The sequence below is a fragment of the Fukomys damarensis genome, unplaced genomic scaffold, assembly GCF_012274545.1.
Source record: "Fukomys damarensis isolate Sample0158 unplaced genomic scaffold, DMR_v1.0_HiC HiC_scaffold_7, whole genome shotgun sequence".
Taxonomy (NCBI): domain Eukaryota; kingdom Metazoa; phylum Chordata; class Mammalia; order Rodentia; family Bathyergidae; genus Fukomys; species Fukomys damarensis.
In genome coordinates this window covers 715,209-731,467 of record NW_022900919.1, presented here as the reverse complement: position 1 = coordinate 731,467, position 16,259 = coordinate 715,209, and the positions used below count along the sequence as shown (strand labels likewise).

At 48.1% G+C, this 16,259-nt stretch overlaps 1 protein-coding gene and 1 long non-coding RNA gene across 2 annotated transcripts in view; one reads left to right on the top strand and one right to left on the bottom strand.

The window, feature by feature from the left end:
- The window catches only part of LOC117285193, a 43,368-nt gene extending 35,170 nt beyond the window's left edge, over positions 1–8,198 (bottom strand). The window contains exons 1-2 of the long non-coding RNA XR_004516153.1: positions 7,877–8,198; positions 6,742–6,855 (exon numbers count right to left, since the gene is read on the bottom strand). This is a non-coding gene — a long non-coding RNA (uncharacterized LOC117285193). The remainder of the gene's footprint in view (positions 1–6,741; positions 6,856–7,876) is intronic.
- The window catches only part of Npsr1 (neuropeptide S receptor 1), a 126,178-nt gene extending 116,246 nt beyond the window's left edge, over positions 1–9,932 (top strand). The window contains 4 exon segments of the mRNA XM_010612883.1: positions 4,784–4,870; positions 8,191–8,371; positions 9,068–9,407; positions 9,689–9,932. Of these exon segments, the coding sequence (XP_010611185.1) occupies positions 4,784–4,870; positions 8,191–8,371; positions 9,068–9,149 (350 nt within the window). The 3' untranslated portion in view covers positions 9,150–9,407; positions 9,689–9,932.
- Positions 9,933–16,259: the final 6,327 nt, after the last annotated feature.

Below are 16,259 nucleotides of genomic sequence, written 5' to 3'. Positions count from 1 at the left end.
TTTTTTTTTTTTTTTTTTTTTTTCTCAGCTCCTTGCTGAACACAGCTGGGGACAATCAATACACAAGATGTGCTAACATTCGGTTTACCCTTCCAGCCCCAGCCCAGGCTCAGTAGGTGCGCAGTCTGCCTTCCCAGCACCATCTGCAGTACTGCCAACACCAGGGCCACCAGCTTCCAGGCTCAGCCCCTTGCCCTCTGCCACCTGCCCTCTCAGCCAGGACCTCATGTCCAGTTTTTATTAGGAAGGCATTACATACAAGGTACCAATTCCTGCCTTAGGTAGGGAAATGCTAACAGTGGTGTAAACTCAAAACTATCAATAGCTTTATCACAATATAAGTTTATTTCTTGCTCAACTAAAGTCAAACAGGCAGTAAAGTCCAAAGAGAAAGGCACTGTTCCACAGTCATTGAGAGATCCAAGTAGGTGGAAATTTTGCCACATGTATCAAAGGGCCACCAAGGCAGCCCTCAAATCTCCCCTAGCAGGCATGGGTGTGGAGAAGAGCAGAGGGTTCTCAGGGGCTTACCTGAGCCTGGCCTGAGGAGGTGGTATTGGGTCTTCTTGTTTCTCTTAAGCAAGACTTAGTCACATAACTGCACCCTGCCTAAAGGGAGCCTGGGAAACATAGGAAAGGCTTTGGTGGACAGCTCCCCTGTCTGCAAATCCTCGGGCCAGTCAGGGACCCTGATTCTCCCGAGCTACAGAGCTGAGGGACAGAAAGAGCAGAGTCATCTGATGCCACCTCACATCTAGCTAGGACTGCCAGCCGGCAGTGGGCTAAAAACTCCAGAGAAAAAATCTCAAGACGTGTTCATCCTGAAGGTTCCACATATACAGCCTCGTCCAGCTAGCAGGGAGAGGGACAAGATACAGGTGACAGGTTCCTGGGGACCTGCAGGTCAGAGGGGCTGCACCGGGTCACCTGAGAGCCTTCCCACCAGACCACTCCAGCCCCTCCTAGGCAGCTGCAGGTGGCAAGGCTGTCCATGACATGACACCAACAAGGGCTAATCCCGGGACCCCAGGGACCCTGCTGAGGGCCCCACAGCAACAAGACAAGAACAAGGAGGGAAGCAGTGTCCCCAGTACTGGCAGAGGCCTTTGAGAGCAGATCTCCTAGGGAAAACAGAGGTGAAATAATCCCACCCAGGCTCAAAACTGAGGCTGAACAAGACTGAGAAGAGCAGTTGCCGGGGACAATGCCACGGGAGGAACTCGGTGGGCACTGGCAACCAGGGACAACCAGGAGCACTCCGAGGCACCCCTCAGGTCTCCCAGAAAAGCTAGAAAGTAGGAAAAAATCAAATGACCCCTTCTGTGGCCCAAACAGGGTGGCCAAATGCACTAAAATATCTCCCTGATGAGTTCCAGGGGGCATTTGGGTTATATTTGTAAATAAAAAGGCCATTACTGATCCAAACTGAATTTTAAGTTTGAAAAACTTTAGTATCAGGGAAAACCATGAAATGTGTTTAATTTGTTAAGTCAACCTGAAGTACGTAAGGTTCCCAACACATGAACAGGCTTGGTTTAAAAATCTTAGTTTCGGACTTCCTTTTTCTGAGCAAACCTCCTGTACTGACCATAGGCCACCTGGCAGGAACAACTTCTGCCTCCACCTAAAACCTCCAGGAACCACCCGCTCCAGGCTCCCCGGTACTCAGCCCACGTGAAGGATGGGCTCCGGTCGATCGCTCTCTAAGGCCTGGAACTTTGGGAGGTAAACAGCCAGAACTGGCCATCAGGAGCCTGTTTTTCTGGTCTGGGGCTCACCTGGCACCTGGCTGCCACACCCCTGAGCAGTCTACCCTCAGAGTTAACAGGGCGCTGTCAGTGCTCGGTGACAGCTGAGTTTGACTTCTTTTCACTCCAGTGCAGCACCCAGGCCTGAGTAGAATTAATCCTTTTATCTACCAATAAAAGAGAATTACGGGCATTTTACACCTCAGCTCTCTTTGAAGAGCCATCTGTAGAAGCTGGAGGTTTGCATTTCCTGGAGTGGTCAGATTAAAGGCGCTTTTCACTGAACTTCCTGGGAGATCAGAGCAGGTGGCTGACTGTATCGTCGTCACCCAGTTGCCCTGTGGAAAGTATTTCCAGTTTCCATTTTAATCAGATTTTGCAGCACAAATGTCATTCTCAAAATCCTTTCTGAAAGATCAACTAAGTCTCCGGAGCCACACTGTTGGGGGCCAGCTGTCACCTAGGACCAGCAGTGGGGCGCTCTGAACGGCCCCACGGGTACCGTCCCACCCGCAGTCTTCCGCCATCTACTGATAACGGCACAGTAGCAGAGAGGACCCAAGGCGGCAGTACCTTCTGTTTTCCCCATAAAGAGCTCAGATTCCACCTGCAACTGTGACAACTTCATTCATCCCAACTGCCAAGGTAACCGCTATCCCAGCGCGGAGCTGGGCCCCTTGAACATGTTTTCTATGAAAAGTTGAAGTAACGCTGCATGTTGGAGGTTTTATGTTTTAGCTTCCAGTGGGCTGAGGCTGGGACAGGAAGCCACTTGCCCACGCACACACAGCTACTCGTGGGAAGAGCTGGAAGGTATATTCGGGTCTGATCCTGGAGCCTGGGTCCTTCCCAAAACACGCCCTGGAAATCAGCCTTCCCTCTACTCATCAGCAAGCGGAACTGTGTCACCACTGGGGAGGTGTCCTGAGGCTGACCTCGCCCCACCGCCCCACTGGATGAGCCGCGCCTCCACATGGTGGCAACCGAGCACACGCAGGCACAGCCAAGGCCCCTGGACAGCACAGTCGCTACGTATGAGAACTTTTCCTGTAAATGCTTCTCAAGAATCTTCTTCCATACAGTGCGAGCCTCTGTGGCGCTGGACCATGCAAGGAACAACTTACAGCCTGCAGTACTATGACAAGGAGATCTTACCACGCATACATTCCTCGAGAAATAAGAATCGACTGCTAGTAAGATTTTAGTTCTTTTTACCTAAGTTTCTCCATTTCTGTTACCAGAATAGGCTGGCCTCCATAACGAGGAGCTCACAATGCAAAGCGCCCCAAATCTCCCATGGCCTGCTGCAGCTGCCTGAGTCCAGCCCAGGCCCCTCAAAGACCCTCAAGGTCTTCCGGAGTGTCCCGGTCCCCGTGCTCACACCCACCTGCTGGAAGGTGGAGTCAGACGCAAGGAGCACACCCCCGCACTCTCCTGCCAGGGCCAGAGTCACACCCACATGGCGAAACCCCTCTCTTGCTTTTCCAAGTTTACCCGAGCCCTCTCCCAGGCAGCCTCCTGCGCAGAACCAGTCTCGGAGCATGGGAGGGTGTGTGATCTTCCTAGACGGAGGGGCGGGAACTCTAGTCCTGTTCTGTCTCTAGCTCCTAGCGCATACACTGCCTATCGGATCAGGCTGGGTTCGATTGGAGACGGGATTGAATGAATAGAGCAAAAGCAAACCTCTGATCTGTTTCTATGGAGATTACAATAAACTTCAAATATGAAATCCAAACAGTGCAGTGGGAACAACTGAGCGCTGCCTTTGGCCTGTCCAGTGCACTGCTGCCCTTCCCCCGCCCCAGGTAGGCATGGGAACGCCCACAGAGGTCAACTCAGGGGCGCCCAGTGGGTGGCGCTGGGGACAGATGTCCTCTGGTCCATTCTGCCACTGTGGTGTGTTCAGGGCAGGTCTGTGCCCGTGTGGGTGTCACAGGAGCTGGCCCCCGCCTGGCAGTGAAGACTTCCTCAGAGGCAAGCAGCTCCACGGCCCGTACTGCTGCCCAGATTGGCCATCTCAATACTGCTTTCATTAATTAAGTCAGCCTTAGTTTTCCTACTGCTTCTCCACTCTGACACTGTGCTTACTGACTCTGCCAGCAAATATTTATTAATCACTTGATATGATTGAAGGCTACAAGAGTGGCAAAAACAAACTCCTGTGCTCATCCAGCCTATATTCCAGTGGATTCCTGCAAATATTTTGCCATCAGATGACAGGCCACACATGACTGAAGTCATATCCAGGCTCAGACGGGGGGCAGTTTTGTGATCTCCTGGCTTGTGCTTTGCCTGGGAGAGTTTTGGTGTTAGATGAGTGAATTGGTCTGGGGCAACCAGTCTAGAAAAATGACTTCGTCCAGGTTGCAGAAGCAGCCCTGTAGGTATTTCGGCATAGCTTGGGGCCTTGGGCTCTGTGGTCACGCGGTCCAATTCCAGCGGAGCTGGCTCTGGCCATCTGACCATGTCCCCAGATAGTCTGGCTGTACTGGCAAACCTGTCAACCTGGTTAGCTTGGGAGCCACCTAGAAGATTAGTAAAGCACACTTCTGGGTGTGCCTGGTGGGTTGTGTGGCTGTGACCTTGGGGACTACACGTGGTCCCCTGCTGTGCCCCTGGCCACCGTGAGGTGAGCAGCAGCTTCCTCCAGCAGGCCCTTTCCCCATGATGCTTTTGCAGTGGACCAGCCAACCACAGCTGAAACCCTCGGAAATCACAAGCCAAGTTAACCTCTCTTCCTTTAAATTGTGGTTGGTGTCGGGTATTGCATCCCCCATGATGAAAAGCTGATGAATACCCTGGGCATCCTGCAGATCTGCACATTGTACTAAGCTGCAGGGCGAGCAGTTTCCAGCAACCAGCCTGAGCCATCCTTGCTGTGACAAATGTCCCAGGAGGATGTAGGCACACAGGATGCCACACGTCTTTCCCATGTGAAGGCCGCAAATCTATCATGCGTTATTTCTGTTGGCAGAAACCAAATTTGTCATATCTTAAACTGTTCATTTTGCAAACCCCCCCCATTTTATGTACAGATGGGAAACTGTACACCAGCTACAACCGCGGGCTCATCTCAAAGGCAGAAGTCAAGGCCATCAAATACAGCGTTGTCATGGTTCTCGGTAAGCAGCGTCCGGCCCTCCTGGTGCTGCAACTGAGGCACCTTCCAAAGCAAACTGCTGGCGAGGCCACAGGATGGGGGTCTGTGCACTTCCTCCTTAGTCTGCTGGGAGGGAATGTGTGGGACTCAAAAGCCATCTGTGGCTTCTCCAAGGGAAGACGTTTGGGTCCTAGTCTCTAGCCATGCTCCAGGGCATGGATTGGATAATTTGGGGAAATCAGATTAGGACCCAAGTAACTGAGGCTGAGCTCAGATCACCCTGCTGTTCCCGTTGCCTCTTGAACACGTACTCTCCGCGGGGCTGACGCTCACAAGCGAGGAACAACGGAAGTGAGTTCCACTGGTCCAGGACATTTATGCTCAGCATCACTCCTAATCCTCCCTCCTCCTTCTCCACCCCTCCCCCTCCCTGTCTTCCGCCCTCTCCTCTTCCTTTCTCTCTGTTCTTAACACCCACAAAAGTCACCCTGCACTCTTCCCAACCGAAACGCTCCACTCACGGGGGATGACAGCTACCTTGTTTTTCCCCAACAGTGGCATCTTCTTCAGGCACCCTTGACAGTGGGAAGATCTAGTTACCCAGCTGTGTGTCTCTTCACGGTTCCTATTTCCACCTCATTCTATCTATCATCTACCTTCTATCCATCACCTATTTCCCACCTATCTGTACCTGTCCTCTGTCTTCTTATTACAGTATGTCCCTGTCCCTCTTATTACCTGTCTGCCCTGCTGGAGCTGTAATCCATGAGGACCCTGTTGCTTTGCTCTTAATTACGTGTGATCACCAAGGCCTGAATGAGGGTCCCATGCACACCACTCAATTAATATTTTCTGAATAAGCCAGTGAATGAGGGGATGCAAGAAGGAAACAGATCTCTGCTTCCTTCTCTCTATTTAGCTGAAATGCCCCATCCCTGCACCTCTGGCAGCTCTTAGAAGCCCCAAGAAAGCTGCCAAATTGCCAGAACAGCCTGCCTCCCTGCTCTAAAGCACAGCTGCACAGTGCCAAACAGATGCAGTGGGTTCAGCCCTGGAGTCCAGGCACAGACCCAACACAGGCAGAGCAGGGCAGAGCGGCATGACTCTCCAGGGCTCTGGGAGGTGGTTCTCAAAGACTCCCTGCCTTCCAAATCAGAAGTGCAGATTCACACCCTGGATGCTTAGTGGAGAAGTGTGTGCTTACACTCGTGTTCCTGTGTAAGCAGGAGCCACAGTCCCAGCCCTGTGACATCCTTCCGAGTGCAGCAGGGATGCCCACCAGAGGCTCAGCACATGTGGACAGACCAAAGTGGCTCTTTCTAGGACAAATAGTTTGCAGTGGGCTTTTACTGTCCTCCAGTGTCATGCACGTGTGATACTGCCCACCTGCCCGTGTTCTTTAGAACCAACACATTGTCCCAACAATTATCTAACTTGAGAACGGAAATCATTATATAACAATACCGATTGCGATGTGCTATTATAGGAGGACCTGCTGCACTAGCAGAGTAATAAATTAAGCTGACGTCTACACATAGCCACAGTAACAGCTACATGTGGAGGCCAACACAGGTGTGTTTTCATGGAGACATTAAAAGCATAAGCAGTCTCATTGGCAGTGACTTGATTTTCTCAGCAGGTGAGCAAACCCTGGGACAGCTCCAAATTAAACAAAGTAATCTTTCCTCTGTTTACAAGGGAATTGCATTTCTGAAAAATTCAGCGTTTCTGAAAAATATCTGCAACATATTCAGCTGGGCATTGAACAATGGGATGTGGCTGAACTTTGCTGGCTGGAGTGCCATATCCTGTAGCGCGAAGAACTGGCATCCCTCAACCCAACATGCGTGTGCGCACACACATACCACATGAACACAGAAGGCATTTCCATACCTGATGCCCCAGCACCGGTCTTCCGAGACAACATTGGGGTTCACCACACAGGGTCCAGAGTGACTGCTGGTTTTCTGCTGGAATGGCTCCCTTCTTCTGACACATTGCCACCACCTAGAGCCAAAACATCATGGGTTAATTCCTCATTCTAAAACACCCAGCAAGCTACAATACCTCTCCGGCGATTTGTGGGGGGGGAGTCTCTTCATGCACATGGTCAAGGAAGCCGAATGTCTCCTACTCTGAGAAAAGAATCTTGTAAGGGTAGGGAAAGTAGTGAAGATGTCGCAAGAGAGCTGGGGAGTGTGCGTGTGTGTGCGTGTGGTCACCCACAAGCATGTGGCCCTGTGTCAGTCTGCTGTCTGGGGAAACGGGGGTGTGGATTGACAGACCCATGTGACAGATCGATGGACGATAGGTAGGTGATGGGTGCATGGGATGATGGAAAGATAGACAGATCTGACGTATTATGAGAAACTGGTTCTTCTTATGGAGGTGAGAAGTCTCAAGCCCTACACTGGGTGAGCAGAAGACCCTGGAGAGATGGTGGCATAAGTTCTAGTCCAAGTCAGAGTTAAAAGGCCTGGAAGCGGAAGACCTGACAGTGCAGGCTCCATCTGCCACAGCATGGAGGAGAGGCCAGCTCAGGCATCCAAGTGGCGCTATCCTACTTGGGCTTTCAGCAGACTGCATGGGGCCCGTCTGCTTCCCTTAGCCTACTGAGTCATCTCAGCCAGAAACAGCTTCATAAATGCACCCAGAGTAGCGTTTAACCAGATACTCGGGGCCTAGGCCAGTTGATCTATAAAACTAGTGCTCACTCTATGAACTCCCACATCCAACCATTTCCTCTGAGGTGTTAGAGGCTAACAGAATCTAGGGGCTCACAAACACCAAGCACCTGGACAAGGATATTGGATGGCTGTTTTCTGGAGAGGCAACTGGAGATGGAAAGGAAAATCAAGAACATTATGGTTAAACAGAGCTGTGCTTTAAAAATATTAGGATTGCTCTTCCCCCTGCTACTCCCTAAAACTAGGAGTACTGGTCAAATGCCCTGGTTCTGTCTGCCCCAGAGAGTCTCCAAGGAACTTTGCTGAGATTCCTGCAGCACATGCTAGATGGGCAGACCCACCTGTGGTCCTGCGTTCCTGACGTTTCAACACCAAGTCCACAGCAGTAGAGATCAACCCCCTCTACTGATAGAGCAGATCCAGGAGCGCTGCTCTGTCTGGCAGTGCTGTCTGTAGGGTGTGTGCACAGATGCAGGTATCACTGTATGCGTTTACGCAGACACGACACTAGTGCTGACCCACACAATCGCTCTGGCTGTTCCCTGCCCGACATTTCTGCAGGCCCAGGACCAGTGAACACCCCGCAGAAACCCAGTTGGGGCCGACCGAGGCCCCCAGCCATAGCTGCTGTATGCTAATGCTCTCTTCTCCCCAGCTTTTGTCATCTGCTGGAGCACATACTTCTTGTTTGACATTTTGGACAACTTTGACCTCCTTCCAGACACCGAGGAATGTTTCTATGCTTCTGTGATCATCCAGAACCTGCCTGCCCTGAATAGCGCCATCAACCCCCTTGTCTACTGCGTGTGCAGCAGCTCCGGCCGCTTCCCCTGCAGGTAGAGCTGCACTTGCTGCACCAGATACTGGTGTGCTCTTCTCTCCCAAGCACCTCACCCCACAGCTGAGACACCCATGTCATAAAGGCCCCCAGTGTGACAAATTCAAACTCACACCTGGGCCACCGCCCTCTCCCGCATCGCATCCTATTTCGCTGTAGAAGGCCTTGATGTACTCAAAGCTTTTCCATGTGAACGGCTGCAGTACTGGAGGCTTTCGCCACACTACAGATTTAAAAATTATAAGATTCTGTGACATCATGAGGAGATATGAGTAATCAAGAGCAGAGCTGAAATGAAAGCGACCTGCCTTCCTCCCCATGCTGCAGGGAGTAAGTGGACAAACCGTGGGAGACAGAATAGCGGGTTCCAAGGCTGAGCTTCCAATCCTGCCATTGCTGGTCACAGCTCTGTGCGACCTTGGGCAGCTTACGTCACTCTCACGAACCCATTTCCTTACGTAAATGGGGCTGTGTCCACTCTCAGCCAGAAAGTCCCCGTCCTCTGAGCTCCACTCCAGGAAGGAAGGCCTGGTGGTGCAGGAGGAAGGGTGGCTGTTCTGTGGGACTTGTCAGCAGCTGCCTGATCTTTAACAGTTCCTCCTGTAATGCTATCACTTAGCATCTCTCCTTGCCTTTGCATCAGGCCAAATTATACCCCTCCCTGTCTCACTGTGGTTCTCTTTACGGAACAAAGGTCGCAGAAGTCCAGAATGACAGGCCGAGAGAGAAGCAAGAGGCACTAGCTCCAGGTTCTGTCCAAGCCAGAGTTCATGTAGCCGGGGGAGCAGAGTGAGGCAAAGCTGGGTCAGCCCTCCAGTGACCCCGCCAGGTCCTGCATGTGCATGGGGCCCTGTGTCGGCCAGTGCACCTCAGCACTTCTTCCTGCACCCAGGAAAGCATCTGTCCTGTCCTCGTCATTCCTGACCCTCTTCTCACCGGTCCGCACCTGAGTCCTGGCGACAGACCGGCAAAATAGACAAAGAAACCAGGCTGCCTGTCCATGACTGAGTTACAACTGAAGAAGAAGATAAAAGGTTCAACCAAGACTAGACTCTTCCACCCTGGCCTTGGAGGGGAAGTTTTGTGGCTTGTGGCCAGGAGAGTGCTTGTCCCTGAAATGCCAACAGGGCCACGCGTCTCCAGGCACCGCGGTCCTGCTGCAGATGCCTGGGCTGGCAGGCCCCTCCCTCCGCATCCTAGGCGCGGGTCGCTGAGCCCAGTCCTCACTGCTGGGGATGCGGAGCCCCTCTCCTGCTGTGCGCCCTGCCAGCCTTGGTGTTTCTGTAAGCTCGGTGTCGTTTTTTGCATGTTGCAGCCATCGTCTCCCTAACACCTCCGCCAGAGGCGCTGCAGGCTCGTTCCGACAGGTCTGGAGCAGGGCACTTAGAAGCACAGTCTGGGTGAAATGTGCCCGAATGTCTTCTCAGCTATTTTCCCTTCGGATTTTTCCATATGTAATAATGGACAGTTTAATTTGATGATGTACACAGCCCCACCCACGCTCCAGGATGCACTTATTTTTAGATTCACGCACATCCATGACATTAAAATCTCCTTGGTGAAACCCTCCCTTCCAGAGTTGAAATCTTTTCTCTTTTTTTTTCTTTTATTGAGTTTATTGATACCTTTTAGGTATACAGTACAATTACATTAATTATTGGGATCTTGTACCTTCACATGACAGGTCTTGGTTCTCATTTTTTCCCCTTGTCCCTGCCCTCCCTTCACCCCCTCCTCTCTCCCCATTTACAAACACTTTATTTCCATTTTTTCATTTTGTCATATTTTTTTTCCCTTATTCCCTTTCCCCTACCCTTCCCATTTTCCCTACACCTTTAGCCCTTTTCTTCCTATTTCACATGGTCAATTATCTCATTAGGGTCTTATGTACTATTATAACTTTTCACACCAGAGAATCTATTCAGTAGTTACACATGTGTGACTTATTTATTTCACTTAGGAGTATATCCTCAATATGTATCCATTTTCCTATGAATGAATCTAATTTCTCATTCTTTATGGCTGAGTAGTTTTCCATTTTATAGAAAAACCACACCTTCTTTATCCAGTTTCCAACTGATGGGCAGATGGGCTGTTTCCAAGTTTTAGCTATTACAAACTGTGCTGCTATAAACATGGGTGCGCATACATCACTGTGGTATGATTCCTTTAGTTCTTTTGGAAAGACACCCAGCAGAGGGGTGGCGGGGTCAAACAGAACCCCTAGTCCCAGCTCTCTGAGCTGTCTCCATACCGACCTCCACAGTGGCTGCACCAGTCTGCACGCCCACCACCTTTTCTCTTTTTTGGTGGACTGCAAGCAGTCATGAGATGTTTGGTGAATTTTCACAGGGCGCTGTCCCTCACTGCGGCAGCGGCCCAGACTGAGTTTAAGGTCAGAGCGGCAGTTCTTCCATCAGCTCTCGTCTCAGGTCCTCCTGACCTTGGTATCTCCGGGCAGCAACCAGGCTCGGCCGTCACCATCTCTTGGGAAACTGTGCTCCGCAGCTAGGACCCCGAGCGGTCTAGCTTTCTATTCTCCACAACAGCTGTGAAGGCTGCTGTCCTCTCTGTGCCCTACGAAGCACCCGGAAGCCCTCTGTGTGGCTCTGGAGTGCTTTGCAATACCCACCTTCAAGTCAAGGGACCCCCAGAATGCCCACGAAGTTGGTGCGAACATAGCTGCCTGCACGCAAGCCGGTTAACAGTGCAGCCTGGCAGGGTCCTGAGCAGCAAAACAGGGCCAGGTGCGGACCGACGCTCCCATCCCCATCAGGCTCGCTGGGCAGAAGGTGGCTGGGCTGCCGTCCTTCAGGGGGACCAGCCAGCGAGGGGCTCTGTGCTCTTTATGGACTGTGGATGCGATTGTGCAGCTACTGTGTCCACACACACACACTCAGAAGACTGCAGATCCGTGAGAGAGTGGGACCCTGCTGCAGGGCCAGCTGCCCCAGCGGGTGTGCATTTTGGAGCCTTCATGCTGTGTGTTTGTGCGGTTGGGTGATGACTCAAACATCAGAAACTCTCAATGGGCATCGTCCGTGGACAGCCTTGATGAGCCCTTTCTGCCTCTGAGCATCGCCTGTCTCATCTGTAAGATGGTGGGGCCAAACTATGGCTGGCAGAAGAGCTTGGGGTGGGTTCCTAAGACAGGGCTGAGATGTGAGGGACCTGCCGGGCCTCTTTCCCCAGGACACCGATGGCTCAGTTTCTCAATGCTAAGTGCTTTGCCCTTTACAGGTTCTGCTTCCTTACCCCTCGTATGAACCCAGTGAAACATCATTTCCCAACTAGGAAACAATGGGCCCCCAGAGAAAGGGAGTAGCTTAGCACGGTGCTTCCACTGTTTGTAGCATGTGATGCCCACATGGGGCCAGAAAAGCCAGCAGGTGGTGTAAATAAGGCACCCTAACAGAAGTTTAATTTCATTGAGCAACTTCTTCCACTTTTTCCCCAGAAAAGCTTTCTAATGACTTTCATTCGAGATTTACCATGAGAACAAAGTGTCCTTTTAAGCCAGACCAACTTGCAGCTTAAACTTCCTTCTGGCTTCATGCAGACAACTTTGTGTGTGCACAGCAAGGACCCTGCCCCCTCCCTCAGCAACCACAGAGTCAAAGGCCACAATCCCGGGTCTGCTGGGGACACAGGGAAGCAAAGATAGAAAGTGAGGCTGCTTTTCTGGAATGGCCTTAGGCTTGCTACGGACTTGCCCTAGCTTTGCTTTGCCTTCTAGTCCCTTGAATACAGCTCTTCTTATAGAGGCCTGAAGGACTCCTTACAGCCTTTCCAGTGCATCTGAATGAGAGGGTCTGGCCCTCCCTGTGTGGCCACCTAACTGCTTTTTTTGAGGGGGGGGACATGAAAAACCTATACCTCATTTCTCTGCAATACCTTTTAGGGATGCACTGTCCCCGATGCCTCAGAGCGAGCCCCTTCAGGATTTTAAAAGTGCAATTCCATCCTCATAGAACACTAAAGCAGGGTGGGGGGCTTGTGTTACTCACTCTAAGAGCTCTCAGGCTGCTCAGAAACTCCCAAAAGGTTCCCAGATGGTGAGTCCAAGTTCCTGCACACAGCTGAATACAAACCTAGAAGTGGTTAAATGTAGTTGAAATTGTTTCAGGGAGCTTGATTACCTTCATGAAGATAGAATGTAGATTAAGATAGATATTAATACACCGAGAATCCACGTTCTGATTTCAGGGTAATCGCTATAAGAACAGAAATAGAGAAATATGCAACTTCCAAACTAAAAGGAAAGGACAACTGATTGGTAAAATTTCTCCAACTCTCCCCAGTCCTTCTCCCTGCCTAATCTCCGAGGCTCTGATAAACTATGGCTCCACTCTCTACATCCACAAAATCAACGTTTGTAGATTCCGCACATGAGTGAGATCATGTGGCACCCCCCTTCCTGTGCCTGGCTGACATAAGGTCCTCTGGATTCATATGTCACTCCAGATGACAAGGTTCCATCTGTCCTTGATATAGGGGGAATAAATGTAGACCCAACCTGCTAGGTGTCAGATACACCAAGTCCATGTTCCTCAGAATCAAAGAATAAATTCTAAGAAATAACAGAGGTCAAGAGTTAAGAGGTTAAGAGATAAATTGCTCCTGAGAAACAGGAGAAAGTGGATCACTGTGGACCCCACTCCACAGAGAAAGTTTTATAGCACAAAATCACAAGGTAGGTACAGAATCACGGGGTGGATTAAAACCACCACGATCAATAAAATTTAAGTGTAGCCACTTAGGTGATATTGACCCACTGTGGAAGCAGGTCACACAGCAAGTACACATGGGAAAAACAAAGACTTCTTTTTAGGAAGAAATGGATTACAAGGGCTTGGTCACGCACCCAGGTGACTAAGGTCAATCTAGACTTCATTGGACCAGATGACGCCAATTACCTTATCCCCTGGAGAGGCGCATAGGCCTGGTCATTCCATCTTTATCTTGAGGCCTGGCCTCTGACAGATGCATCTCCAGCCACAGTTGTAATGTGCTCTCATCCTCTGCATCCTCGTGGCTCCCTCCAGGGCCCAACCCTGCCTGATATTTCCACCTCACTTAGCTGCCTGTGACACCCTCACAGCTGAGCGTACCTCACGGACGCACACACCACCACTCATCTGCTGCTGGGCACATCGGTCATTCCATATCTTGCTACTGTGAACATTGCTGTGCGGAACACAGGAATGCAGGCTATTTCTCAGAATGTTGTGCAATTATTATATACCCATCAAAACCTTCCAAAAAAGTCACTCAAACAATCCAAAAGAAGACAAGAAAGTAGCAGGAAAATAGAACACTTGAAAATACATAGGAAGATGGTAGATTTTTATCCAAATATATCAATAATTATAACAAATGCAAAAAAAGATTAACTGTTCCAGTTAATAATCTAGGATTGTCAAACCAAATTTGTTTTTAAAGAAACAACCAGCTATTGTTTATAAAAGACATGCTCAAAACATAAGGATACAGAAAGTTTGAAAATAAAAGATGGACTAAGGTAATTCATAGAAATAGTTAACTAAAAGAAAGCTGATAAAGCTATATTAATAAAAACTAAACAGAGTTGAAAGTATAAAGCATCAGTAGAGTTAAATAGAAACATTCCACTAATGTTTTCATGTAGTAACACAAAATAATTCTAAATGTCTATGCGTTATTAAAACAGCCTCAAAACATGATTTTAAAAGTTGTCAGAAGGATAAGAAAAAAATTCTTAAAATAGGAAAATCTACATCCCATTGGAGAATTTGATCACACTTAATCCCAGGAAATAAAGCAGACAAAATTAGGACTGGTTTGGATAATTTGAACATGGATAACACAGGAAGCAAGCTTACCCTACCACCCAGAATGGATTATTTTTAAGCACATATGAAGCATTTACAACAGTTTACCATATGTCCACCCATAAAAGAAGCTTCAAAACTTTCACAAGTTTAAATTCATGCAGTCAGGCTCTTCTGATCCCAATATAAGCTCCAACTCCAAAGCAGGAAGGAAATTAGAAAATTCCCAGAGATTGGAAAGCAGGAAATACATTTCCAAATAATTTTCTCAAAGAAGAAATCACACAAATATTAGAAGACAATGTTAATGGAGGTTAATGAAAGGATTATAATATCAAAATGTGCTTGTCTTCATTTCTCAGCCTTTTGGCTAAGATCGAGTGTAAAATTTGTGTGATACAGATAAAACAGGGAAAAGAAGAGATTAAAAATCAGTAACGAGAGTACACATTTTTTGATAAATTAAATAAACTTCAGAAATGATAAAAGATTTCTGCAGCTTAAGGAAATTTCTTAAACCTCTGAAATTTATTTAGAAAAAACACTGCACTTAATGATGAAACTTTGCTCCCTTTGAAATAAAGAATGACTGAAGAAGGCCTTCATCTTCATTTTAAATCAGTCCTGTACTGTCGGAAAATAGAGTGAAGACAGGGAGGAAAATTAGATAACAGGATGTGAATATATAATGAATGATAGAAAGATATTTATGGAGAGAGAGAGGGAGAGAATTAATTAGTAGAAGTCAGAAAGTTTACTAAGGTTGAGGATACAAAGCCAACTTCAAGGGCCAGGGATGTACCTCAGTGGTGCTGCACCTGCCTGGCAAGCACAAGGTCCTGAGTTCAGTTCCCAGTCCAAAAAAATAAAATCAAAATATCAATGTTTCTACCTGACAGCAACAAATAGAAATTTAAATCCTTAAGTACTTATTTACAATAGCTTTAAAAGTTGAAGTTCCTAGAAATAAACTCACGATTGTGCAAATCTTTACAGAGATGTCATAATGCTATCAAGAGATATTAAAGAAAACCAAATATAGAAATAATCGTGATAATTGTTTGAAACACTGAATTTCATGAAAGTAATCAATTTCTCTGTCATCAATCTTTAAAGACTCAATAGGGAGTCAATCTAAGTACCAAAGTAATTTTGCAGAGGATGACAAGAGTGGCTCTGAAATGTTTATGGACATGGGAAACCAAGAGTATCCACAATACTGGTCTGCAAAGAAAAATATGACCACATGCTAGACCTCATATCAGATCTCTTCATGACACTACAATACTGAAAGTCGTGGCATTGGCTCTAAAGCAAACAAATTAACAAATGGTGGAGAAAAAGTATACCAAAACCATGCCCACATAATACAGGACAATTTGATTTATTTCAGAGGTGTCAGTGCAGAGGAGGGGGGAAATCCACAGTGCTAGGAAAATCAGGTGCTTATACATAAAGGAGTTAATATATCTAAAGGCAACAGATAAAACCAGCATGAACATGCAGTAGATTGTCCACAGAGCTCAGGATGTGGGGGGCAGCCCTTAAAACTCAAAGCCACTACTCATAAAGAAAAACAGCAAAAATTTTGATTACTTAAATTAGAAATTTTTGCTAGCCTGAAGACATCACAAAAGGGTGAAAAGGTAAGCTACACAATGGAAGAAGTGACTCGTATTTATGATACATAAAACTCATGCAGATCAGTGAAAAGAGACAGAAAGACAAAAATGGACAAATGACTTCAGAAGAGAGGTTATCTAGAAGGCAAACAGCAAAAAGCCTGTGCAAAGGTGTTTTAATCTCACTTTAAAAGGGAGAGGAAAGTAAACTAAAGCAAAATGTGATAGGAGTAGGTACCTCCAGATTAGCAAAAATTTATACCTTTAACAATATTAAGAGTTGGTAAGGATGTGCAAAATCAGAAATTAACATCTTGTTCTTGTGGTGGGGGGAAGGATACTTAGTACAGCTGTTCTGGAAAATTGTGTGTCCGTCACTAGTAAAACAAGGATCCCTTGAGTCCTTGAAGGGCCATTCTGGGTACATATCCTATAAAAAGTACATAATATATGT